This window comes from Microcaecilia unicolor, chromosome 2 (assembly GCF_901765095.1).
Source record: "Microcaecilia unicolor chromosome 2, aMicUni1.1, whole genome shotgun sequence".
Taxonomy (NCBI): domain Eukaryota; kingdom Metazoa; phylum Chordata; class Amphibia; order Gymnophiona; family Siphonopidae; genus Microcaecilia; species Microcaecilia unicolor.
Genome location: NC_044032.1, coordinates 586,245,119 through 586,272,891, shown reverse-complemented (window position 1 = coordinate 586,272,891; position 27,773 = coordinate 586,245,119). Strand labels below are relative to the sequence as shown.

The 27,773-nt window shown below is 43.0% G+C and overlaps 1 protein-coding gene across 1 annotated transcript in view; it reads right to left on the bottom strand.

Annotated features, from left to right (window-relative positions):
* The window catches only part of GPM6A (glycoprotein M6A), a 151,441-nt gene that overhangs the window by 21,424 nt on the left and 102,244 nt on the right, over positions 1–27,773 (bottom strand). The window contains exons 4-5 of the mRNA XM_030192218.1: positions 25,467–25,620; positions 17,448–17,524 (exon numbers count right to left, since the gene is read on the bottom strand). Coding sequence (XP_030048078.1) covers positions 17,448–17,524; positions 25,467–25,620 — 231 coding nt within the window. The remainder of the gene's footprint in view (positions 1–17,447; positions 17,525–25,466; positions 25,621–27,773) is intronic.

Below are 27,773 nucleotides of genomic sequence, written 5' to 3'. Positions count from 1 at the left end.
GCGGGGAAGGGTTGGCGACGGGAGAGAGGTCAAGAGGGTCGTTGGCAGGGGGGTCCAGGGCCAAATCTATGGGGGCCCAGGCCCCCGTGGCCCCACATAGCTACACTACTGCTTAATAGGGGTGTGGCCATGGGAGGGGTATGGGTGGGTCAAGGGCATCTAAAAATGCAAACGCGTGTTATAGAATATCAGGCATGTGTGCCTAAATTGGGTATCGGGAATTACACTTTGTTTCACTAGGTGTAAGTCCTGGTGGCCAAATTTGGGTGTGAGAATCAGTGCTACCCACTATTCTTTACAGGGCTGACCCAATTTAGAAATGTATCCCTGGTATCTAGTGGCATTCCCCCACCCACCTGAACTCCCGATAACAACAACCCTTTCTTTGGTGTCTAGTGGCCTCTTCCCTTCCCACCCCATGACTCAAAAAAATCCCTGCTGTCTAGTGCACTTCTTTCCCTCCCCCCAACTTAATAAAAAAATAGGGCTAGTTGCACTTATTTACCCAACCCTTCCCCCAGGTACCCCAACCCTCCCCCCACTGGTATCTCAAAGGATAAGAGCAATGTTCATCTACTCCTGCCTCTGGTGCTGCCATCATGAAAATGGTGGTGCCCTGTCCCGTGTGGTGCACCTTGGAGATGCATTCAGTGGAGCCAGAATGCCATAATAAGAGGAAAATTCACTTAAACAGCAAATTGGCCTAGCCAGTGTAACCCAGGATGCACCAAATAGGGCTAGGCACCACCATTTTGTAAGATGACAGCACTGCAGACAGCAGCAAATGGGCATTGCTCCTATCTCTAAAGGTTTGGCTGTGAGGATTGAGGGAGGGTTCAAGGTACCACTAAACCTCAAGGACTATTTTTTTCAGCTTTCAAATAGGTGACCTGTGCCCCTCCCATGGCCACACCTCTTTTAAGTTCACATCTAACAAGTCAGGGAGGGTTGTGTGTACGGGGGGTGGGGGGGGGGGGCAGGTCAGATGGAGGGGTACCAGGGATTACATTTTTACTCAGAGAAATGGGATCGGGTCGGGACCAATGAAGATGCCAGCAGCTTGAAATAGTTTATTTTTTAAATGTCACCCTTCCTGTCAGTGCTTAAGCCAAAACAGGAAGGGTTACATTTTGCAATGAGCTACGGATTACTGCCACAATTTTAACTTTTGAGTGACAGTTTCATGGTAGAGCCACGCACTGAGTTGACTCTACTGTGAAGAATTTTGTATTGGCCCCTGAGCAGTTAGGGATTTTTAGCAAGCTGTTTGTTTTTCTTTTTTTTGTGCTGTACCAGTAACACAAGCTGGTACTAGCTGTTAGCATGCACTATATCCTGTACTAACTGCTTAGTGAACTTTAGTAAACATGCCCCAAAACATTATTTGATATTCTGCCTTGAGTTTGTATAGTTAAATGAATAAGAATTAATTAAATTAAGTTACAATTTCACTGATATTCCTTGTGGTCTTTGGCAAGTCACTCACGCCTTCCATTCCCTTTACATTTTAAGCCCTTTGGAAGCACGTAAATACCTATTATACCTGAATGTAATTCATTTCAAGCTACTGCTTTTCCATTCTCCTTTCTTCAATCAAAATAATTTGTTTCAGTCAATGAGCCCACTGGTCTGTGAAATTTGTTGCTAGAGATTGTGGGGTATGCTAGTAGAATACTTGAGTTTAAACAAGATGTAGGCAAGTTTCTAGAGCAGTGGTACATCAAAAATTGTTAATCAGATATACTTAGGTTTCACTACTTCATGCTTCTGGGAGCAAGCAACAAAGAATGAATTTTCCTATTAGAATCTGTTAAGTTCTTCCAAACAAACCAGACTGGCCATTTAACGTATATAAAATTTGAAAAATGCATGCAAAGCTTTTTTAACACATGTATATCATCTTTAAGTGCATTAATGAAGAGGTTTTATACATCTAAAATTGATAAAGTGTTTGTTCTTTATATATATATAAATTTTTCAAAACTAAAACTAGAAACCAAATGTACATCCCTACTACCAATAATAGCGTGACTATTGCCTGAACATCCAGCCTTCTAGGATCCCTAGGTAGCCCTCTAGAGAGCTGGTTACATGAGTACTTGTGTTTCTGCTAAGACTTCTGTTTACTGAACTTACCTGCCAGAAAGAACTAGCTGCTAATTAAAATCATCATTACAGCCTGTCAGTAAGACCTGGCTGTATAGCTGTCTGTTTACTGTTAATTCACAGGAAGTAGTTTGATCCAAAGGTGTGTGTGGATGCATACTTCATCAGTAAGTGATAATCAAGAAAATGAGTACCTTGTTTTTCAATTTCCTGTTCCCTTTGTGTGGCTTTCTTTCTAACCCCAATGACTATAAGTTACACATATGAAGAATACATGTGACATCATCAACTAGGGACTTGTTACAGCCACAGGTATGTCAGTACAGGACTGTGACAAAGACATGCATTTTTGTGTGTCCCTTTATGGGCACCACCATGTGATTATCTTTTGTCTCCTAAAGACTCTTTGGAAATTGCCTTAAATTTTGTTTATAGAGGAAACCAGAGAGTATCACCATAGTAACATAGTAGATGACAGCAGAGAAAGACCTGCACGGTCCATCCAGTCTGCCCAACAAGATAAACTCATATGTGCTACTTTTTGTGTATACCTGACCTTGATTTGTATCTGCCATTTTCAGGGCACAGACCGTAGAAGTCTGCCTAGCACTAGCCCTGCCTCCCAACCACTAGCCCCGCCTCACACCACCGGCACCAACACAGTATGATCAACACAAAAGACTGTGATGGCCTCAAGAAGGGTACAAGTGAGTTTATTAAGGTCCTGGCCCAGCTGTGTTTCAGCAAACTGCCTGTTTAGGTAGACTTTGCTTAATTGGGGTGGGGGGGGGGGGGAGAGAGGAATAAATGTGTATCACTAAAGCATGAATGAGGAGCGGGAAACAGTTGGCTTACAATACTATTTCCTTTCAGCAGTCTTGGTTAATGATATCAAGAAGAAGTTTAGCTGTGCTTTATAAATTAACAATAGCAATATATATTAAAGAACAATGAAAAGTAGAAGGATCAGAACATTTGCTTTTATATTGCCATGCGGTTGATAAGTAGTTCCTTTTACCTATTTATAAGCCTCCTAAGAAAGATGTTATTGAAATGAAAGATCTCTCAGAAAAGTGGTTCCCAACCTGGGGTTTTTGCAACCATCAAATGAGGTCCAATAGAAAGGAGACAACCAAACAGCAGTTGTTGATAAAAAAAAAAGACTGTTAAAAACAGCAGTTCTGCAAAGTAACATGGACATGCCATAAAGACAAGCTGAATTCAGACTGATGAGCTCTGTTAAAATTGCTTCTGCCTGATCCCATGCCACCCATGCTGAGAGAAGAAGATTGAGGCTTGAAGAAGCTCAAATCCATGCAGAAATAAGAAGGGGAAGAGTGCAATTGATTAAGCTACAGTTACCCTGGGCTTCTAAAAGGAAGAGGGGAGGAGTATAGCTGATTGCTGCCACAAGGAACCCAAATCATCATGAAGAGGAGATGGGGAAGATTGCCTCAACAGGAGTTCAAATCAGCATGAAAAGCAGGAGGGGAAAAGCATGACTGTGTAAAGAAGTGCAGAGTAATGCATTAGGGGAGTAGAAATCCAAGGGAACTACAGTGGCGTTCCTATGGTGGCTGACACCCGGGGTGGATCGCTGATGCGCCCCCCCCTGGGTGCAGCGTGCCCCCCACCCCTGGTGAAAGGATACCCCCCCCGGGTGCAGCGCGACCCCCCTACCCCCCGCGAAAGGCCACCTCCCCCCCCCCCGCCGAAAGGACACCTCCCCGGGTGCATTTTTACCTGCTGGGGGGGGGGGGGGTGCCGCACGCCTGTCTGCTTCGCTCGTTCCATGCTCCCTCTGCCCCGGAACAGGAAGTAACCTGTTCCAGGGCAGAGGGAGCACGGAACGAGCGGAGCAGACAGGCGCGCTGCACCCCCCCAGCGGTGTGCAGCCGGGGCGGACCGCCCCCACCGCCCCCCCTCCTTGGTACGCCACTGTGGATTCATATGTCCTTGGACGTGAGGTGCTGATATGCATAGACAGGGAGAAGGATCCTGGGGTGATAGTGCCCAAGGATCTGAAGATGACAAAACAGAGTGATAAGGTGGTGGCAGTATCCAGAAACATACTAAGCTGCATAGAGAGAGGATTAACCAGCAGAAAAAGGAGGTGTTGATACCCCTGTACAAGATATTGGTGAGGCCCTACCTAGAGTATTGTGTTCAGTTTTGAAGGAATATCTTGATAAAGATGTAATAAGACTAGAAGTGGTCCACAGGAAGGCAACAAAAATGGTATGGGGCTTGTGCCAAAAGATGTATAAGGGAAGACTGGAAGACCTGAATATGTATACCCTAGAGGAAAGAAGAGGCAGGGGAGGTAGGATACAGACATTTTAATACTTGAAATCTATTAACATTGAAAGGGAAACAATAAAACTAGATAACATAATTTGAGGTTGTGGGGTGGTTGACTTAGGAGTAATGTCATAAGTACATAAGAATTGCCATACTGGGCAGACCAAAGGTTCACCAAGCACAACATTCTGTTTCAACCATGGCCAATCCAGATCACAAGTACCTGGCAAGATCCCAAAACACTACAATATATTTTATGATGCTTATCCTAGAAATAATCAGTGGATTTTCCCCGTCCATTTTAATAATGGCTTATGAACTTTTCTTTTAGGAAGCTATCCAAGCTTTTTTTAAAACCCTGTTAAGCTAAATGCTTTTACTATATTCTCTGGCAACGAATTAAAGAATTTAATTACACATTGAGTGAAAAAATATTTTCTCCGATTTGTTTTAAATTTACTACTTTGTAGCTTCATCGCGTGCCCCCTAGGCCTAGTATTTTTGGAAAGAGTAAACAAGTAATTCATGTCTACCCATTCCATTCCACTCAATATTTTATAGACTTCTATCATATCTCCCCTCAGATGTCTCTTCTCCAAACTAAAGAGCCCTAGCCGCTTTAACTTTTCCTTATAGAGAAGTCGTCTCAGGCCCTTTATCATTTTTGTCGCCCCTCTTTGTAACTTTTCTAATTCTATATAGACCGGTGAGTCTGACGTCGGTGCCGGGCAAGATGGTGGAGGCTATTATTAAGAATAAAATTGCAGAGCATATACAAAAACATGGACTGATGAGACAAAGTCAGCACGGATTTAGTGAAGGGAAGTCTTGCCTCACCAATCTAATGCATTTTTTTGAGGGGGTAAGCAAACATGTGGACAATGGGGAGCCGGTTGATATTGTATATCTGGATTTTCAGAAGGCGTTTGACAAAGTGCCGCACGAAAGACTCCTGAAGAAATTGCAGAGTCATGGAATCGGAGGTAGGGTATTATTATGGATTAAGAACTGGTTGGAAGATAGGAAGCAGAGAGTAGGATTGCGTGGCCAGTATTCTCAGTGGAGGAGGGTAGTTAGTGGGGTCCCGCAGGGGTCTGTGCTGGGTCCGTTGCTTTTTAATGTATTTATAAATGACCTAGAGATGGGAATAACTAGTGAGGTAATTAAATTCGCCGATGACACAAAATTATTCAGGGTCGTCAAGTCGCAGGAGGAATGTGAACGATTACAGGAGGACCTTGCGAGACTGGGAGAATGGGCGTGCAAGTGGCAGATGAAGTTCAATGTTGACAAGTGCAAAGTGATGCATGTGGGTAAGAGGAACCCGAATTATAGCTACGTCTTGCAAGGTTCCGCGTTAGGAGTTACGGATCAAGAAAGGGATCTGGGTGTCGTCGTCGATGATACGCTGAAACCTTCTGCTCAGTGTGCTGCTGCGGCTAGGAAAGCGAATAGAATGTTGGGTGTTATTAGGAAGGGTATGGAGTCCAGGTGTGCGGATGTTATAATGCCGTTGTATCGCTCCATGGTGCGACCGCACCTGGAGTATTGTGTTCAGTACTGGTCTCCGTATCTCAAAAAAGATATAGTAGAATTGGAAAAGGTACAGCGAAGGGCGACGAAAATGATAGTGGGGATGGGACGACTTTCCTATGAAGAGAGGCTGAGAAGGCTAGGGCTTTTCAGCTTGGAGAAGAGACGGCTGAGGGGAGATATGATAGAAGTGTATAAAATAATGAGTGGAATGGATCGGGTGGATGTGAAGCGACTGTTCACGCTATCCAAAAATACTAGGACTAGAGGCATGAGTTGAAGCTACAGTGTGGTAAATTTAAAACGAATCGGAGAAAATTTTTCTTCACCCAACGTGTAATTAGACTCTGGAATTCGTTGCCGGAGAACGTGGTACGGGCGGTTAGCTTGACGGAGTTTAAAAAGGGGTTAGATAGATTCCTAAAGGACAAGTCCATAGACCGCTATTAAATGGACTTGGAAAAATTCCGCATTTTTAGGTATAACTTGTCTGGAATGTTTTACGTTTGGGGAGCGTGCCAGGTGCCCTTGACCTGGATTGGCCACTGTCGGTGACAGGATGCTGGGCTAGATGGACCTTTGGTCTTTCCCAGTATGGCACTACTTATGTACTTATGTACTTATGTACCATATCTTTCTTGAGATGTGGTGACCAACCAGAACTGCACACTATATTCAAGGTGTGATTGCACCATGGAGCAATACAAAGGCATTATAACATCCTCATTTTTGTTTTCCATTCCTTCCTAATAATACCTAACATTCAATTTGCTTTCTTTGCCACCGCCGCACACTGAGCAGAGGTTTTCAACCTATCATCAACGATGAAACCTAGATCCCTTTCCTGTTCGGTGACTCCTAATGTGGAACCCTGCAATACGTAACTATAATTTGGGTTCCTCTTTCCACATGCATTACTGTGCACTTGATTACATTAAATGTGATCTGCCATTTAGATGCCCAGTCTCCCAGTCTCGTAAGGTCCTCTTGTAATTTTTCACAATCCTCTTGCGATTTAACAACTTTGAATAATTTAGTTTCATCAGCAAATGTATTTACCTCATTAGCTACTCCCATATCTAGATCATTTATGAATATGTTAAAAAGCAACAGTCCCAGAATAGACCCCTGGGAAACCCCACTATCTACCCTTCTCCATTGAGAATACTGACCATTTAACCCTACTTTCTGTTTTCTGTCCTTTAACTGGTTTTTAATCCACAATAGTACACTATTTCCTATCCCATGACTCTCCAATTTCCTCTGGAGCTTTTCATGAGGTACTTTGACAAATGCCTTTTGAAAATCCAGATACACAATATTGACTTGCTCACCTTTATCTACATGCTTGTTCACCCCTTCAAAGAAATGTAATAGATTGGTGAGGCAAGATTTCCCTTCACTAAATCCATGTTGACTTTGTCTCATTAATCCATGCTTTTGAATATGCTGTGTAATTTTGTTCTTTATAATAGTCTCTACCATTTTGCCCAGCACTGACGTCAGGCTCACCAGTCTATAATTTCTCGGAACACCTCTGGAACTTTTTTAAAAAATTAGTGTTACATTGGGCACCCTCCAATCTTCCGGTACCATGCTTTATTTTAAAGATAAATTACATATTACTAACAATAATTCTGCAAGTTCATTTTTCAATTCTATCAGTACTCTGGGACGAATACCATCTGATCCAGGTGATTTACTACTCTTCAATTTTTCAAATTGTGCCATTACATCTTCCAGGTTTATAGAGATTTCATTCAGGTTCTCTGACTTGTCAGCTTTGAATAGTGTTTCTGGCACCGGTATCTCTCCCAAATTTTCCGCGGTGAAGACCAAAGCAAAAAAACTAATTTAATCTCTCCACTATGGCTTTGTCTTCCCCGAGTGCCCCTTTTACCCAGGTCATCTAGTGGTCCAACTGATTCTTTTGCTGGCTTATTGCTCTTAATAAACCTAAAAAAAAGTTTTACTATATGTTTTTGCCTTCAACGCAATCTTTATTTTCAGTCTTTCTCCGTCTTCCTTATCAGTGCTTTGCATTTGACTTGCCATTCCTTATGCTGTCTCTTATTATTTTTAACGGATCCTTCTTCCATTTTCTGAAGGATTTTCTTTTAGCTCTAATAGCTTCCTTCACCTAATTTTTTACCATGCCAGCTGTCGTTTGGCCTTCCTTCCTTCCTTCTTTTTTAATACATTGAATATATTTGACCTGGGCTTCCAGGCTGGTATTTTTGAACAGCTTCCATCCCTCATGTAAATGTTTGACCTTCAAGGCTGCTCCTCTAAGTTTTTTTTTCACCGTTCTTCTCATTTTATCATAATTTCTTTTTTGAAAGTTAAATGCTAACGTATTGGATTTTCAGTGTGTATTTACTCCAAAGCCGATATCAAATCTGATCATATTATGATCACCGTTATCAAGTGGCCCCAGCACCATTACCTCCTGCACCAGATAATGCGTTCCATTAAGGACTAGATCTAGAATGTTTCCTCCTCTTGTTGGCTCCTGTATCAGCTACTCCATAAAGCAGTCCTTGATTTTGTCAAGGAATTTTACCTCCGTAGCATGCCCTGATGCTATATCTACCCAGTCAATATCGGGGTAATTGAAATCACCCATTATTATTGTGTTCCCAAGTTTGTTAGCCTCCCTAATTTCTGATAACATTTCTATATCCGTCTGTTCATCCTGGCCAGGTGGACAATAGTATATGCCTATCACTATCCTTTTCCCCTTTACACATGATATTTCAATCCATAGGGATTCCAAGATGTGTTTTGTTTCCTGCAGAATTTTCAATCTATTTAATTCAAATCCCTTCTTAAGATACAATGTTACCCCTCCATGAATTTGATCCACCCTATCACTAAGATATAATTTGTACCCTGGTATGACAGTTTCCCACTGATTATCTTCCTTCCACCAGATCTCAGAGATGCCTATTATATCTAAGTTTTCATTTAGTGCAATAAATTCTAACTCTTCCATCTTATTTCTTAGGTTTCTGGCATTCACTTATAGACATTTCAAACTATGTTTGTTGTTCTTATTTACATCTTGCTCAGCAGTTGACAGTGTTAATTTGCAATCTTTTGTTTCCTTTTTATTTAAAGACATGTGGTCTACTATGGTCTCTATTGCAACCTCACTATCAGGATACCCTATCTTTCCTGTTTTGGTGATATTTTTGAAAGATACCTTGTTCTCAACCATGCGCTTTTGAATGACTGTCGGCCTTCCCCCAGGTTCTAGTTTATAAGCTGTTCTAGCTCATTTTTAAATGCCAATGCCAGCAGCCTGGTTCCACCCTGGTTAAAGTAGAGCCCATCATTCTGGAATATGCTTCCCCAGAATGTTGCCCAGTTCCTTACAAATTTAAAACCCTCCTCCCTGCACCATCATCTCATCCATGCATTGAGACTCCAGAGCTCGTCCTTTCTCTTGAACCCTGCACATGGAATGGAGAGCACTTCAGAAAATGCTACCTCGGAGGTTCTGGATTTGAGATTTCTATCTAAGAGCCTAAATTTGGCTTCCAGAAGCTCCCTGCCACTTTCCTGCACCGACAGCATTTTTTTGTTGACAGCGCTCTCTAAGAGATACTATCTACTTTAGAGCAGGGGCGTAGCCAAGGGTGGGCCTGGGTGGGCCGGGGCCCACCCACTTTGGCCTCAGGCCCACCCAGAAATGGTGCACGCTGTAGGCCTTCTTTCCCTCGGGCCCTCCCTCCCTTTCAGGCAGTGCCGCAGTCTACCTGTACAGGAAAGCTGCACGTCACCGGGTCGTCCTGCCGCTACGCTGCTGCCCTCTGCTCTGTTGTCATCATCTTCCTGGCACAGAGTTGTTACTCATTCTTCTGGGATCGGCGCGCTGCCAGGGCTGCATGCTGCTGCGACTGCTTCCTCTGCGCTGGCCCCGCCTTCTGCCTCTTCAAGAAGGCGGGGACAGCGCAGAGGAAGCAGTTGCAGCAGCATACAGCCCTAGCAGCGCACGGATCCGCTGCAGATAAGCGGCAGAAGAACGAGTAACAACTCTGTGCCAGAAAGATGATGACAACGGAGCGGAGGGCAGCAGCGTAGCGGCAGGACGGACCCGGTGCCGTGCAGCTTTCCTGTACAGGTAGACTGCGGCGCTGCCCGAAGGGGAGGGAGGGCCCGAGGGAAAGAAGGCCTGCAGCCAGCATGTCCGTGAGTGGTGGCTGGGGAAAGGGAGGGGAAAAAAACCTGCAGCATGCTGGCGGGTGGTAGGTTTGTTTTGTGTGTGTGTGTGCTGGTGGTGGTGGGGGGGGGGGGTCAGGGAGAGACAGGTGCACTGTTGGGATGAGGGAGTGAGACAGGTAGGGGGAGGGACGGAGAGATGCTGCAAGGGAAAAGAGAGGGAGAATGGTTGGATATGGGTGGGATGGGGAGAGGGAGGGAAAGGGCATGAGAGAAAAAAAACTGTTGGACATGAAAGTGGAAGGGAGGGAGAGATGAGAGGGGAAATGTTGAACATGGCATTGAGGTGAGGGAAAGGAAGGATGGAGAGACGGTGGGGGGGGGGGGGGGGAGAGATGTTAAACCAGGGGCTCAAGGCAGAGAGAGGGAGAAAAGTTGGACATGAAGAAGGAGGAGGAGAGGAAAGGAGAGATGCACAAGCGGGGGAGGGGAGAAAGAGGGACGATGGATCCAGGGAGAGAAGATAGACAATGGGTGGTAGGGAAGAGAAAGGGAAAATGCTGGACAATGGGGGAGGGGAGAGAGATGGGACAGGAAGATGCTGGTGGTAGGAGGTAAAAGGTATAGGGAAATAGGCTATGAGGGTGAGGAGGATAGAAAGAGGGAACAGATGCTTGACTGGGAGGGGGGGGAGAGAGAAAATTTTGTGCCCACCCACATTGTGCTCAGGCCCACCAAAAATTGGCTGTCTGGCTATGCCACTGCTTTAGAGACATTGCATTCCGCCTTTTTGGCTATACACACATCTCTCTAAGAAAGTCACAAACAGGAATTTCTGACCTCTGAAGCAGGCGCTTGTGCGCCGAAACACAGCCTGTGTCGGGTCATCACTCAGTAAAGGAGGACATTGATTATCCTGATCCTGGAAGCCCAGTGTTGCTCTTTTTTTGTTTCTGTATTATTTTGTATGCTGTTTGACCCTCTGTTTTGTGATTGTGCAAATGTTCCTGGAGACTTATCCTCAATGTGAGACGATATTGCATCCCTTGGTGGGCTGGTCCTGGCTGCAGGATTACTTCCAGCTGCACCGGGGTGATACTGTCCTTTTTGAAGACCTGTTTCCTCCAAGGTAGCACAGAGGCTGCCAGATTGGAGGTGGTACTTCTCTATAAAGTTCCTGCGTGGGATAAACATAAAGGAATCCTGTTCAGAAGAAATGGATCCTCAGGAGCTTAGCCGAGATGAGATAACAGAGCCGGTAGTGGGAGGCGGGGCTGGTGGTTGGGAGGCGGGGATAGTGCTGGGCAGACTTATACGGTCTGTGCCAGAGCCGATGGTGGGAGGGGGGATAGTGCTGGGCAGACTTGTACGGTCTGTGCCCTGAAAAAGACAGGTACAAATCAAGGTAAGGTATACACAAAAAAGTGGCACACTTCTTGGGCAGACTAGATGGACCATGCAGGTCTTTTTCTGCCATCATCTACTATGTTACTATGTTACTGTAGGCCTTCTGTAGGTATCTCTGTCTCCCTCAGCTCCACCAAGTCTGCTACTCTAGCCTCAAGTGAACGTATTCATTCTGAGAGCTAGGAGCTGTTTGCATCGAGCACACATATATAGCTTATATATAATTACTCACCAACTGGGAGATAATCAAACATGTGGCACTTAGTGCAAAAGACTGGATAGCACCCCTCTCATTGCTGGACTTCTGTCTGCATCTTAGTATTATAGAGTTGTTTAATTAAAACGTCTTAAGGTACTAGGGATATCAGATGAATATAAAGAGCCTTAAAACTAATTAAAACTCTATTAAAAACTCTCCTCTGTTGTCCTAATTAGGATAATGGACTATAAATGAAGAATTAAGCTAGGGATGGGTGGGAGCTGAAGAAATTATTTTTCATGGAGAGGGTGGTCAGTGCCTGGAATGCCCTCTCGAGGAAGGTAGAAGAGACAAAAATGGTGAAGGAATTCCAAATGGTATGGAATGCACATAGAGGATTTCTAACTTGAAAATGGATTGTATTTTTAAAAAACTAAACTTAAATGGCTGCGTGTGTGTGGATGTGTCAGGTGAAGACTTGTATAGTCTGTGTTGCATATTTTTAAATCTGGTTTAGGATGGGCCAGAAAACACTTTGACAGCAACTTCAGTAGGTGGAACGTGAGGACAGTGCAAGGCAGACTTTTACAGTCTGTATCCTGCAAATGACAAGATAGATTCAGATAGGCTGGAGTGGGCTTTGACGGCAACTCCAGTAGTTGCACTGTAAGTACAGTGCCAGGCGGGCTTCTATGGTCTATGTACCATAAATGCCAAAGAAATACCATGATCAAGTATTTTATATCACATTCATTGTTGGTTTAATCATGAACTGATAATGAGTGTGACTGTTGGGCAGACTGGATGGACCATTCAGGTCCTTATCTGCCATCATTTAATATCCCCCAAATATTCTGCACTATTTAACCAGTCAGAAATGACCACTGACTGGTAAAATAGCGTTTTTTCATCTAATCACAGATATTCAGCAGGGCATAACTGGTTATCTCTCACTGAATATTTGCAGTTAGTGCCTACTGCTAAATCAGTTATGTCATGCGACTTATCTGGGTAGGCTTGAATATTCAGTGCCTAACCAGTTACGTTTAGCTCTTCAGTCTGACCACATGAATAGCAGTCCTATCTTTAACCGCTAACAATTTAACCAGTCAGTGCTGAATATCGGCTTAACTGGTTAACTTTTTAGCGGCAAAAAAAATTGATATTCAATGTCAGCGGATGGATATGGACCAGCATTGAGTATCCGGGTTTTATGCCAGTGGAGAACAGCAAAACTGCTGCCTGTCAAGTGCTGCCTGCTGTTGGCTGAATATTGGGCCATATGCTGCAATGTTACTATGATTACTATCACTTGAAGCTGTATTGAGGAGGGGAGCTGTCAACATCTTCACTAGATAAGTAGGGTGATAATCCTGAGAAGGATTTGCAATTGATGTTGCACATGTGTTAGCTGCTTTGCTCATCTGAAACTAAAGGACAAAAACTAAACTGAATGAGATGTTCAGTATGGCTGTGTTTTGGGAGGGGGATGAAGCAGAAGAAGTAGAGGGCAGGAAGGAAGAAGTACGCAGGAAGAAAAGCACTCAGAAATTGGTCTTGAATTGGAGGATAGCAGGAACACTTTGGAATAAGCCATAAAGTGAGAATAGGGAGGACAGAACCAAAGCTAAGGGAGAGAGAAACTGATTGGGAATGGCTTGGCTAGGAGTGAAAGTGATATTGGTGGGTTGGTGCTGAGTAGAGGAATGAGACTGAGATGGGGAATGAAACTGGTGGGGATAGGTTGGAATCCCTACAACTTTTAGAGGTTGAAATGGGGTCCCCATATCCAAAAAAGATGAAGAAATTCTGTATTGGAAAATATCACTGAGTTTGATATGAAGAAAAGAGACATGATTGTGTTAGGAGTTTTTAACCTCCAAGTGGATGCTGAAGTAAAATGTTTAGCTGGTGACTTCCATTTAGCTTTGAAAGAAATGTCTCAAGCAGATGACTAAAGGAATTACTCATATAGCAGACTGTATACTGTTTCTTTTTAATTAGGGCTGATTTAATCAGATTCGATAGTTATTAGTCCAGTGTGTTTGACTGACCACTACCTCATTAGTTTCTGGTTATGGAAAATAATCCCCTTTGAAGAACAATTTTTAAAAAAAAATTCACATGTGCTCCTGCTTATGCTGCTTCCAATCCCAAAGTGACCACCGGGACCTTCCATGCCAGTCTTACAGGGCTGCTGAAGGAAGTCCTGGCAGTCATTTTGGCTGAGGAATCTATGGAGGCAAGAGTGACTAGGGATCACTCTGCACAGAAGAAGCCACAAGACCACTAGGCCATTTAAAGGTAGGCCTGAGGAAGGCCTTCAAATGGTGGGAGGGCAGAGGGGTTGGGGTTGAATGGCCAACCCGTCCAGGAGGATCGGCCCTCTTCCAGGGGGTGGCAGCAGTGGTGATGATGGACAGTGATGGGGAACAGAGAGTTTCAATTTCTGATGAAAATGCAAAAGCATTTTCAGCCAAAACCCAAATCCGGATTATGGGTCGGTTTTGGTACTAAATCTGAAACTGCAACCAAAATTTGGTCAGACTCTATCGAGAGAATATCATCAAATTTATACAACAAATGAAAGCAACAGTCTTTTAGACTTTTTGTCATTATAATTATGTAAAAAAAAAGCTTGTAGCTATTTACCACCTAATTCTAGAAAGTTGCATGCCCAAATTTCTGACAAGAGCACAAATTTGCACACACAACTTACAGGACAAGGTTAGTTGCACATGTAACTTAATAGACTAATTAGGTGCTAATTGATCTTAAACGATTATTCGTTATAATTGGTAATAATTACCAATATTTGGCACATAACTGTCCTTAGTCATTTTTCTATAAGTTGCATGATCATATTTTAGGACTCACAGCTCCAAGAGGAGCATTATCTGGGAGGGGAATGAGTGGGACAGGGATGAGTCAGGCAGTTTTGTACACATGTTATAGAATAGTAGCATTTATACATCTATCTGCCTATAGTTAGGTGCAAGCCTTTACAACAGCCATTACTTAAGCAAGTATTCTATAATGGCAGTTGCACACGTAACTGGCATTATAGAATCTATGCTTAGCACACATCATTCCATTATGGACAACTTCTCATTACATCAGGGAAGGATGTTAGAAATTTTGAAAAGTGTAATTTTCCAAGGACAAGCTGGCCATTTATATTCTCACAGCTGGGTGACATCATCTGACGCAGTCTGCTGCAGACGCTGACTAGCGAGATTAATGTGGAGTTTTAGGCAGCATCCCACTGTGCATGAGCTGGTGTCGCCCCACCTGATGTGTGAGCATGGGTCCCTGAGTCTTCATTTTTCCATGGAACAGGGAGGACTCATCAGCATGTTCTCCTCTCGGTGCATTTGTTTCTCTGATTCTCAGTGTCTGCCTGTGCAGGTATATTTGTCCTTTGAATGATTATTTTTCTTCTTTATTTTATTTTGTTTCCCTTAAATTTTTTGTAGTGTTTTCAGCTCTTCACGTTTCCTATACTTTTCAGAAGTTACTAGGCCCGTTTAGGCTGGAGCACCGACCTCAATTTCAATGCTGCCCCCTTTAACGGTTCACAGTTGAGTAGTTTAATTTGGCTGCAGTCCTCTTCTCGATATCCAAGAAGACCCTCAGTGACTTCAAAAGATGTGCCCGATGTAATCAGGTGATGAACTTGCATGAGCGTAACTCTTGTTCTCTCTGTTTGCTAATGCAGTTGGCTAATTGGCTAGCAGATTTACTTATGCCCAAGTTGGGCTGATTCTAGAGAGTCATTTCAAGGCTCATAATGACAGAGCCGTGGCTACGTTGGTAGACTATTTGAGGTCAGCCTCCATAGAGATTTGCAAAGTTGAAACATGGCCATCTGTCCACACATTCACATCTCATTACTGCATTGAGCAGGATACCCGGCATGACAGCCAGTTCGAGCAAGCAGTCCTGAAGAATCCAACTCCAACCCCCTAGGCCCAGTTTTCTTTGGCTCCAAGCTGTGCCTTCACAACTAGTATATAGTTTCAGACTACTGACAATGTTTCAAATCCGTATTATCCTAGCACTGTTGTTTCGGTGAGCCTGGTAGCTAGGGATTCCCAGCTGTGAGAATACAACTGGCCTGCTTGTACTCGGAGAAAAGAAAATTACTGACCTGTAGCAGGTATTCTCCAGGACAGCAGGCTATGTATTCTCATATACCCTCCTACCTCCCCTTGGTGTTGTATTCTTTTGCTGTTTCATATGACTGAAGGACCCATGCTCACACATCGGACAGGAAGGTACCAGTGCATGCGCAGTGGGGCACTGTTGTAAAATTCTATTTTAATCTCGCTAGTCAGACTCCACATCGGGCTCTGTTGGATGACATCACTCAGCTGTAAGAATGCTTGGCCTGCTGTCCTCAGAGAACATCTGTTACAGGTGTGTTACTTCACTTTATTCACCCAGGTGATAATGAAAGAGGTTAAAGATACAGCATCGTTACACATTTTTGTCTAGTATCATATTTGTCCTTTGTAAGTAAACTTGTGTAAAAGATAGTCTACAGCCAATTTTATAAATGTATAAAGTGTAAATGAAGTCTCTTCTCATGTCTATTTGGCTTTATAGCTAGTCATGGCAATTAAATGTTTCCCTTTTCCACAGTGGATGGTATTTATATATGAGCAGATAAAGAACAGATCATGCACTACTCCTATAAGATCTTTCTCCTATGTTTCATATGGAAGATCATGGCATTCTACGTTCCTATTTTGAAAAATTAGTGAAGGCATAGCAGTTCACACAAGTATTTAAATAAAATAATTGTTGCTGATATATTTCAGATGCACTTTGAAAAGTTGATTGTATATTGCTATTATTTATAATGGCATAATTCACCTTAGTACCATTGTCAAAAGCAGAATATCAACACAAATAAGTAAATAATAGATTTTGTCATCTATACTGCTACTACTAATAGCATTTATATAGCGCTACCAGACGCACGCAGAGCTGAACATTTGACATAGAGAGACGGTCCCTGCTCAAAGAGTTTACCATATCACACTGAACCTCCTCCACCCAACAGGTTTGTCTATTTTCCTTCTAAATCTCCTAATATATATTATCTCTACTTTTACTCTGTTCAGAAATCTGGCTCTGTATTTGGTTTTTGTAAGGGTACAAAAAAGTAAACTGGTCTTCAGAATTAATCTTAAGGTCAAACACAGAGGCAGTGTGTGACATGCTTAAGTGCAGACTGTGAAAAGTGGATAGGAAAAGCTACTCAGCATTTCCAAACTGAGTAACAACCCTCCCCCCCTCCCAACATTCAGCTGGCAGCTGGCGTTCAACCCAAATATTCAATGTTGGCCCACTTCTGGCAACCAGCATTGAATATCTGGAGTTTTCAACACTGGCTAGTGCATGTCCGGTTAAATCAATACTCAGATTTAACTGGCCATGGTTTTGCAGACAAAGACAGGTCTGCTTTTTATGTGGCCTTATTTGGTCACTAAGCCTAGCTTGTTAAAGTTTCAAATATCAGGACTTAACCGGTCACGCCCCCAGAATATCCCAATATTGCAAGCTTTACTTTTGGCGCTAACTGGGTGTTTTTGGTGGCGATTACCGGTTAAATGCCATTGAAAATGACCGGTTATCCACCGAGATGGGAGTTAACTAGTCGGCTGCAGTTCCTGGCCCAACTGAAGATCGGGCCCAAAATGGCCTAGAAAAATTTAATTCAGTTTCTCACCTCAGTAGAATCACACATTCTTAAGAAATTCTCAGACACAGTGCAGACTTTCTTTTCTTCTCCAATAGTTACAATGCCTATAATGAAAAGAGAGCCATTAATGATGTAAATTTGCAGAGCATAGTAAATATATTGGCTCTTAATAAAACAGGATCTTTAAGGGTGTGACTTCTTTTAGTAAACCAATAATACTTTTACGTTACATACATCTTTAGGCTAGCATTGTTCACTTTTTCAAGCTTTCTTGGTAACTAAGTGACAAACATGTATGTGTATGTGTTCTTCATGTGGACTACCACTATGAATCATGGTGGCCATTTTGAATCCTGGCTGAGGCTTGTTTGGGAGCAGAGAGGGACCACTGTTGCCTGGGTTCCACTATATAATGAATGAAAAACAGGATAGGTTCTGTGGATGAGGTGGGTCAAAGAATGAGAGAGGGCAAGGTTTATAGAAGAGGCTGGGGTTTTTGCATTGGAGCATTGGGCCTTTGGGGAGGCCTTAGCAGAGAGAGATTGGATGCATTTGGGGGGGGGGGGGTCAGGGGGATCAAATGCACGCGGCTGGGATCACGAGGGACAAGATGTGTGAGGGGCCTTTGGGGTAGGGGATCTGAAGTCTAATAGATATGTTAGGGTGTGTGTCTCCATGATTATGACGTGTTTATTTTTATTTTTTGGAGTGAGCCAGTACCACGATAAATGCAGTGCCTGATAGTGCGGGTGCTCCCACGCTATCTGATAGTTCATGTATTGTGGTCCCTATGTGGTAACTCTATGTCCTGTGCAGTAAATGCAGGGCATATTCCATGCACACCTCCTGCACTTACCACGCAGGCAAAACCTCCCCATATTTTAGTAAAAGAGCCCCAATGTTTTTCTTTCTGCTGAATGGGTTAAGATCAAAACAGCCTGTCTGATTTTTTCTCCTGTAATAGATCATGAAATGATGCAACTTAGCAGTGTGCTTAATTCTCTTCAGAAGCAGGTGCTATCAGTCAAGGACTATGAGAGGTACGAGTCTGCTCATTTTATCTTCTGTCCTCAACCTACCATAAATCATGCTGTATTGATCCCATATATCAACCGTAGCCAATAGTCCATGTCTCTGCTGTATAAATCATTATTGAAGTTGTTTTTGTTCTGTGTGTTTATTGTTTAAAATTGAAAAATGTCATAGCATTTTTGGTGTTTTGACTATGCATCATATACTGAATCAATAATGTAATTTGATGAAGCGTTCGTTGTTTCCTGTATGATCTCCTGTGCAAGTTTATGCATCTTTAAAACAAAGTACGGTTGTCCACTGACAGCATGTATTACTGCAAAGGAGGGTGTGATCAGTTTAGCTTTGGAACTAGAGGCCTTTCTCAAAATTGACTTTTCTCCATTTGTACATCGATGGGAAGTTTTATTGAATATAGGCCCAAATAAGATTTAACCATACGTGATCAAGCAAAGTTAAAAATGAAAACACAGAAACTGTACTCCAGAGATTTTCCATCATTCTGTATCTATAATAACATTGTAAATATAAGATATCTGCTGTTTTTATCTGTGGCAAAAAAAACATTTTTCACTTTCACTATGCTAAAGAATGAAAGTACTTTCTATATTTAAATCTTTGTTAATGACTTTCCAGCAATAGGTAATAACAGATCACAAAAAGCACTGCAAAGTATAAGCAACTAGAAAGGCAAATAACAGTTTGAACCAACAACTACTCCATTTCCTCTCACCCCTCCCCCCTCCCTGACCTAAACCCTGATTAGTATATGTGCAATGCATGTCTGTGAAAAACAGCAGATACCTATGGACATACTGCAGCCCATTTTAGATAGAAATCAGAATTGATATGTCCAGGTCAGAATATGTACAACTCTGGTAGTGTTTTAGAACATGATCTGCTGACGTAGAGCATGCTCTAAAATGGATGCATGGATGCAAGTGTAAGTGGTGGAGCATGTAGTTGGAGCATCCGTTTACAAAGATAAAGGTAGAAAAATGGAAACAACATGGCTACTTACTTACTTATAGGAGGGAATTCTATAAGGTGCATGCCACTTATGCACACTACTACTGATAAAATCAGCAGTGGCATGTGTAAGAGCACTGAGCGCCATTCTATAAAAGTGCATGGAACTGGTTTAATGAGTAACTGCTAGGACGTGTGGAACTGCTGCTCTGGGGGGAATGGGGGGTCTGCTAGCATGAAAATGCATACTGGACAGGGCTCACCATTCCTCCTCAATCGTCTGCAAACCCTATCATTGGGGAGGAATACATTTAGCATACATTTGTATGCTACTTATGCTAAGAGCCCTGTTTTGCATGCATTTGCATGCTAATTGCGTTCAGAGCCCACAAGCGCATTGTTTCACGCAGCTCTGATCATGGGGCAGTAGCAAATGCAGGCGCTAGTATGGCGCTAACAGCCTTTAGCACCTGCGTTTGCTTCTGATCATTGGCCCATCAGTTCTGAACTGAAGGGGAAAATAAACAATGGTGGATTAAGGAGGATATCTCACTTAATCCATCCTGTAAAGGGCTGTTCTGAATATGTACTTTGGTGCATGTTAAAGAGTTAGGTGTAAATCCCGTGAAATAGGGAATACATGTATAGATTTTAGCCCTATCCAACTCCTACCTAAATCACACTTAAAACATGCTCCTTTGCAATCTACACATAAGGCCTTAGTCTATAAAGTTTATGCTCCTAAATGTACACTCCTAAATTTACTGTCATAAATTTAGGAGCATAATTTGTACTCCTAAATGTATGTAGGAACATAGATTACACTCACAATTTAGAAATATAAATTTTAGGAGCATAAATTTGGGAGCATAAACTTTGTAGAATAAGGCCCATAGTGCAGATATACATGTATGAATGCCAGTTTTTTAAAATCAGGTTTTACATATCGGCAATGTGCATATGTAAATGCCAGGATTTACACATGTAAATATGGCTTCTAAAGTAACATTTGTAATGATTTTCATGCGAGTGACTTGCAGACAGCTATGTGAGCATCCAAAGAAAGAGTACGGAAAGGTAGAGAGACTTGAGTGGCTCCTAAAGAAATGGCTGAAGGGTAATGTCACGTCTGTGGCCATGACCACCCTCATTCTTACCCTGTTTCTGGGAGTCAGTGGCTGTGCTGGCTTCTGCTTGTCTCTGTGTCTGTCTCTGTCTTAGTTTCTCTCTGGCTCTGTGTGTTGATTGCCTTACTGGACCTCACCTGTGTGGGCTATGCCTCTTCCAAGATGGCTGCCGACTCCTCTATGCCAGTATCCAAGATGGCTCCCGCTGTTCCTTCCTGTGGGCTGACTTCTCTGTGTGTCAAGCCTCTGTTTGGAGGCAAGGAGATTGCTGCAGCTGTGCCTCTGGTGTTGAAGGGCTTTATTAATCACTTAGAGACTGCAACCCTTGCCTTTGCATTTCGTCTAAGGGCCCTGGTATATAGAGTGCTCTGTACACTGCTACATTGTTTGCTCTGTGTGAGTTTCTAGTGTATGACTTGTTAGCTTGGGCACAGCTTTGCTTGTTAGCTTGTGTACAGCTCTACTAGTTCTCCTGTGTTTGCTCTGTGTATGTTTCTAGTGTATGACTTGTTAGCTTGGGCACAGCTTTGCTTGTTAACCTGTGTACAGCTTTGCTAGTTCTCCTGTGTTTGCTCCGTGTATGTTTCTAGTATATGACTGGTTAGCTTGGGCATAGCTTTCCTGTTAGTTTGTGTTCAGTTTCCTAGTCTTCTCGTGTTTTGCTTTCTGGTTTTTCCCGTGTGTGTTTTCTTTTGCTTCTGGAGCTTCAGCCCTTGTTCTGGCTGTTGCCAGTACTCTTTGATACTGGAGCTGCTGCCATAGTCTTGCTCCTTGACCTGACCATTGCTTTGATCCTGACTACTGCTTTGCTAGCCGCCTGCCCTGAGACTTGCTTTGAACCTGCCTTCTGCGGAAACCCGGACATTCCCTGCCTGTCTGCCTTGCTTTCACCTAGGTGCCTGGGGGCACTTCTGTATCCTGATTCCTGCTGTTCCTGCTTGCAAGTTCCAGTTCTGGTTTTTCCTGTAAGCCCTGCCGGCTGCCTGAACCTGAGGGCTCAACCCTCAGGGAAAGGTGGCTAAGCGTAGGTGAAGCCTAGGTCCAGTGTGTTCCAGTCCAGCGGGCTCCACTCCAGTGCGCACCCGTCCGGTGTGTTCCAGTCCTGTGTATTCCTGTGTAGAACTCCAGTCCGGGATTCCGGTCCAGTCTTGTCTCGTTTCTACCTTGAAGGTGATCTTGCCTGCCACTGCCGCTCCACGGTAGTGGCCCAAGGACTCATGAACCCAGTGCTCCCGGGGAAGAAGCCTGACAGTATGCCAAGGCCCTCGGGAACGCGACAGGTAACAAGTGATCTTTAGGAATGTGAGAGTGGGGAGGGGACAGGGGGACAGGTGAGTTGACAGGACTAACAGAAAAATAATCAAATGATAATCCGACCAGGGAACAGGAATAGACTGAAGGGACCGGGCAGGGATATTAAATGTAGGAGAAGAAAAAGCAAAATCTAGAGTGTTACCAGCGTTATGGGTAGGAAAGGTAATGTGTTGGGTCAGATCCAGACTGGATGTTAAGGCAAGGAAGGAGGAGCAAGCCTTTGAGGGAGGACCCCAGAGTAAGTCAGACTGATTACAAGAGAATATGAATATAAACTGCCATAAAAGAAACAAGATAAAGAATTCTCAATCTGTAATAGATGAAAGGGGTACAAAGACATTGTTTGCACATCTTAGACTGAACTCTGTATATGGCACCAAAATATCGACACCAATAGAAATTAACACTAAGCACTATTCTATAAATGGCACTCGGAGTTGGGCGCCATTTATAGAATAGTATTTGGTGACTGGATCCGTGCTCAATTTTCAGTGAGAGAATCTACACCAACTAAAACCCGGTATAAATTCTCTCTAAATTAGGCACTGATCTCCCTTATTCTTTAACATTGCACACAAATTCCAGAAATGCCCCTGATCCACCCATGCCCTTCCCATGGCCATGCCCCTGTTTCAGATCCACACAAAAAACGAACATGTGGATCCTACACACACAAATGTAAAACAATGAAAATTAGCTCTGATAATTGATTATTAGCATCCAATTATCTGCACAAATTGGTTCATTTATCAATTAAATTACATATGCAAATTAGGTGTACATCCATATCTGCGTGTGCAATTTTGAGCACCATATATAGAATTAAGGTGCTTATCCAGCTTATTTTCGAAAGAGATCACCGGCCATCTTCCGACACAAATTGGGAGATGGCCGGCGATCTCATGAATCCGGCCAAATCGGTAAAATCGAAAGCCGATTTTGGTTGGCGCCAACTGCATCCCGTCACGGAGCCGGCCAAACTTCAAGGGGGTGTTTCAGCAGGGTAGCGAAGGCGGAACGGGGCATGGTTACAAGATGGCCGGCTTTGCCCAATAATGGAAAAAAGATGGCCGACTCTGATGAGCATTTCGTCGGCTTCACTTGGTCCATTTATTTTCAGGACCAAGTCTCAAAAAAGTGCCCCAATTGACCAGATGACCACTGGAAAGAATCAGGGATCACCTCCCCTTACTCCCCCAGTGATCACCAACCCCCTCCCACCCAAATTTTTTTTTTTTTGCCAGCCTGTATGCCAGCCTGAAATGTCATGCCCAGCTCCTTGACAGCAGTATGTAGGTCTCTGGAGCAGTATTTAGTGGGTGCAGTGCACTTCAGGCAGGTGGACCAAGGCCCATCCCCCCCTACCTGTTACACTTGTGGTGGTAAATGTTGAGCCCTCCAAAAAACCCCAAAACCCACTGTACCCACATCTAGGTGCCCCCCTCACCCCTTAGGGCTATGGTAATGGTGTAGAGTTGTGAGGAGTGGATTTCTTTTTATTTTTTTTTTGGGGGGGGGGGGTTGGGAGGCTCAGCACCCAAGGTAAGGGAGGTATACACCTGGGAACAATTTTTGAAGTCCACTGCAATGCCCCCTAGGGTGCCCAGTTGGTGTCCTGGCATGTCAGTGGGGCCAGTTCACTACAAATGCTGGCTCCTCCCACGACCAAATGCCTTGCATTTGGCCGGGTTTGAGATCGCTGGCATTAGTTTCCATTATCGGCAAAAACCGATGCCGGCCATCTCTAAAGCCGGCCCAAATGCTGACATTTGGCCAGCTCCAACCGTATTATCGAAACAAAAGATAGCCGGCTAACTTTTTCAATAATACGGTTCGGCTGCCGCTTTACAGTGCCAGCCATAAAGATGGACGGTCATCTATTTGGCCGGCGCCGTTCGATTATGCCCCTCTGTGTCTTATTTATCTCTAACTCTCCTTTTCCAAAGTGGACTACAAAAAAAAAGTCACACATAATGAATACAGAAAATCAGCACATATATAAATGATCAAAACTGAAAACACAACAATCATATCATAACAAAATTGTCCTCCAAGGCAACATTACATACGACCAATAAGTTCAAACATTAACATCCCCCAAGAGCTGCATTATCTCTCAGTATCCACAAAACAGAGACAAGAGAGGAAAAACATGAGGGAGACATGTCCCCCAGATTACAATGATCATATTGGGTATAGACATACAACACATTTGCTAAATAATGAAAAGAAATATGATATAATACCTGATGAATCAACAGCTGTATCTTAAATTAAATTCTAAAGGCCTGGAAAGCCAGTGCAATCTAGCCAGATGTGGCATAATATGCTCAAAGCACAGATGCAACCAGCTAATTCACAATAACAGCTAGTTAAACCTTCTGAAAGTTGATTCCTATGTTGTCAGCTTAAATTTGGTTCCATATAAAGGTACTTCATGCACATATGTTTGCAATATCTTGATGCAGTGATAGAAGCAAAGAGGTTCAATTTCCTGGGGGGAAAAGGGGACTATATCTGTGTTGACAAAGAAATCAAATATAGCGGCTAATATTTAGTCTTTCTATTTTCTTGCATGGCTATAGAAGGATATAGGGTGAAAATGAGTAAAAAGGAGAGTGTTAAAAGCGTACCACAGTATAAGTTTGCATATAATTGTAATTTAATACAAATAATACAAGTGTGGTACTTCATATTGTAAAACACTAAAGGCCCAATATTCAGTGCTGTTTAACTGGCCAGGAATGGCTCCTAGCCAGTTAAATAGTGCTTAGCTGGCTAACCGCTAATATTCAGTGTGAGATAGCCAGTTATCTCTGCTGAATTTTAGTACTTAACCCTGGATTCTGTATAGCACGCCTAGAGATCCACACCAAAATCTAAGTGTATTCCAGAACAACAGGTGTAACTTAATTGACTTAACAAGCCAATCAGCGTTCACTTAACAAGCAATAATTGGCAATAATTAGAATTTACATGCATAACTCACTAAGCGTATTCTGTAATGAACTGCACCTATATTCTAAAGCGTGCATGGCTATGGGTGGGAAAATGGGCATTTTGTGGGTGTTCCCAAATTTAAGTACGCTGTTATAGAATATGGCCCAGTCCATGTAAATCTACGCACAGTGATTTATGCCATGTTGTCATTGGTGTAAATGGATGTGCATAGTTTTAGACGCTGGGGTATCAACTAAGAGTATTCTATATACCATGCCTAAATCTTATAGAATACGCTTAGGTGAAAATGATTTCCATGTGGATTTTCCAGGCACAATATATAGAATCTCCCCCTTAGTGGCTAGTCACTCACTGGCTATGTCGCTTGACTTAGCCAGCTAAGTGCAAATATTCAACTCTAAACCAGCTAAACTGAGCGGTTAAAATAAATAGCTATCTTAACCAGCTAGTGCTGAATATTTGCTTAGCTGCTTAAGTTGCCATGGCCAAAACTTAAACCGGATATTCAATGCCGGTCGCCAGGTACAGCCCAGCATCCAGGATCAGCGCCGACTCCGGCAGCTGTGTTGTCTGCTGCTGGCTGAATATCGGGGGAGGGGTGCTTTTGAAACTGTTTAGTAACTGTAGATGATCATTTACCTACCAAACTGACGAAGGTCCAAGCAGAAATTTGCTCCTTCCAATAATGTGGTGTTTCTGCAAATGGCCCACAGATTGAAGTACATGTAGACAGGCAGGGAGGTGAAAGCTGTGACCCCAAGCCAGGCAAGCATAAAGATGTACGTCAGCATAATAAACTGTTTCACAGTTAAAAAGAGAAAAAAATATATTAAAATCATTAAACAATCATAGAAGATAGAAAGTACATATGCACAGAATAAAGAAACATGAAATATATGGCCCAGGACATGACAGTCAGCGGGATTTTTGCAAATGCTGGCCACAAAGAATACATTCTGTAAAGTGGATACTATCATTTATATGGCATCCATGCACAAAAAATGATTAGGGTAATGACTTATACAGGTACATGCACTGTGTGCACATATTTATGTATGTTGTATGTTATGTGGTTTACGCTAGGTCAGAAAACATGCTGGCCAAACTTAGACCACTCAGGTATTGCCAAACTTCTGCTTAAGCGCTATGTTATAAATACTTCCATATCTTACATAGGGGCCATTTTACCAAACAGCATTAAAAAGAGGCCATAGAGAGTCCTTACGTGGGTCATTCCTGTGTACTAAGCCATTATTACTGCTGGGGTAAAATGGACATTTTTTCTATTTTCCATATTAATAGCCACACACTAATTTCCCATTAGTGTGTGCTCATTAGCACATGAGTCCCTACTGCCACCTATTTTGTAGGCGGTAGGGACTCATGCGCTAATCCTGCATTAATCAATTAGCGTGCAGCAATGCCTACAGGCTGATTAGCACAGAACACACCCACTCTCTGCCCCAGACTCACTTCTAGTGCTAAAAAAATAATTTAATAGTGTAATACAATTTGATGTACCACCCTATTTGTGAACAAGTCAGAGTGGTTTACCATAAATAAGAAACAAGGAAGATAAGAACGCCAATAATTAAAGGAAATGAATTCCTTTTTTGCTGCAGTATGCATGCATTTGGGGCCCTATTGCAAAGCTATGGTAAGCACTTAGGACCCATGTCTATAAATGGCACTGAAAAAAACCACGCTAAGTGCTATTTTATAAACAGCAATAAAAGTTAGGCGCTGTTTATAAAATAGCACTCAGCACTATACAGATTGGGCACCATTTATTGAATCTAGCTCTAAGTTAAACTCCAGGAAAATCCAAACTAAGCTAATATTACCTAAAGGGTGCTCTGCACAGACCCTCAACAATCAGCTGGTGGTGGTCAACGTTTTTTTAAACGCTGATCATCTCCAGCTAAATTATTCCCCGATATTCAGTGTTGGGCCATGTCTGGGGATAATTGAGCTGCTGGAACATATGCAGGCCTACTCCTAATTTAGGCATTGGGATTTACATCAAGTAAAACGTGGCCTAAATGGATGCAACCAAATGTAGTCACACGGCAAGCCACTTGGCGTATTGTATATGCTATACAGAAATTTAAGTCTATTCTATCAAATTTAGGCATACTTTAGAGAATACACCTAGGAGTAATTTTTTTCCATGCAGATTTTTCAGGTGCCATATACAGGATCTAGCCCTTTGAGCCTAACATTAGGTGCCAGCACTTATATCTGGCAAAGGCTGATGTAAACACTGGCATCCAATTGATCGCAATATAGAATAGAGCAGTGTTTCCCAAGTCAGTCCTGGAGTACCCCCTCGTCAGTCAAGTTTGTCAGGATATCCACAATGAATATGCATTGCATACAATGGAGGCAGTGTATGCAAATCAACCTCACGCATATTCATTGTGGATATCCTGAAAACCTGACTGGTCGGGGGGGGGGGGGGGGAGGAGGGGTACTCCAGGACCGACTTGGGAACCACTGGAATGGAGCATAAGTCTGCATTTGTGTGTCATCATTTAAGCAGTATCACTTATGACATGTAAAAGGCAGGCTTAAATGTGAACATATAAATGTTGCAGTTTAATATGTAATTTACAATATTCTATAAAGTACGCATATAAGTGTGGGATTTCACAATCCCTGTCCATGCTCCACTTACATGTACGCCCCCCTTGCAATTGCACACTATGCAGGTTGTGTGCTGTCTACTATAATAAAAAGCACCTCCAACGTTCTGAAGCTTCACTCAAGGGTTCGTGGGTTCGTAACGGTGTAGACATCTCTCTGCCCATGTCTCTCTGCCCCGCCCTCGAATCTAAACGTGATGACGTTGAGGGCGGGCCCCACCCTCGTATCAAAACATCATGATGTCGAGGGCGGGTAATCAGACGGCAGACGCCAGGAGGAGTCAACGAACCCTTCAGTGAAGCCA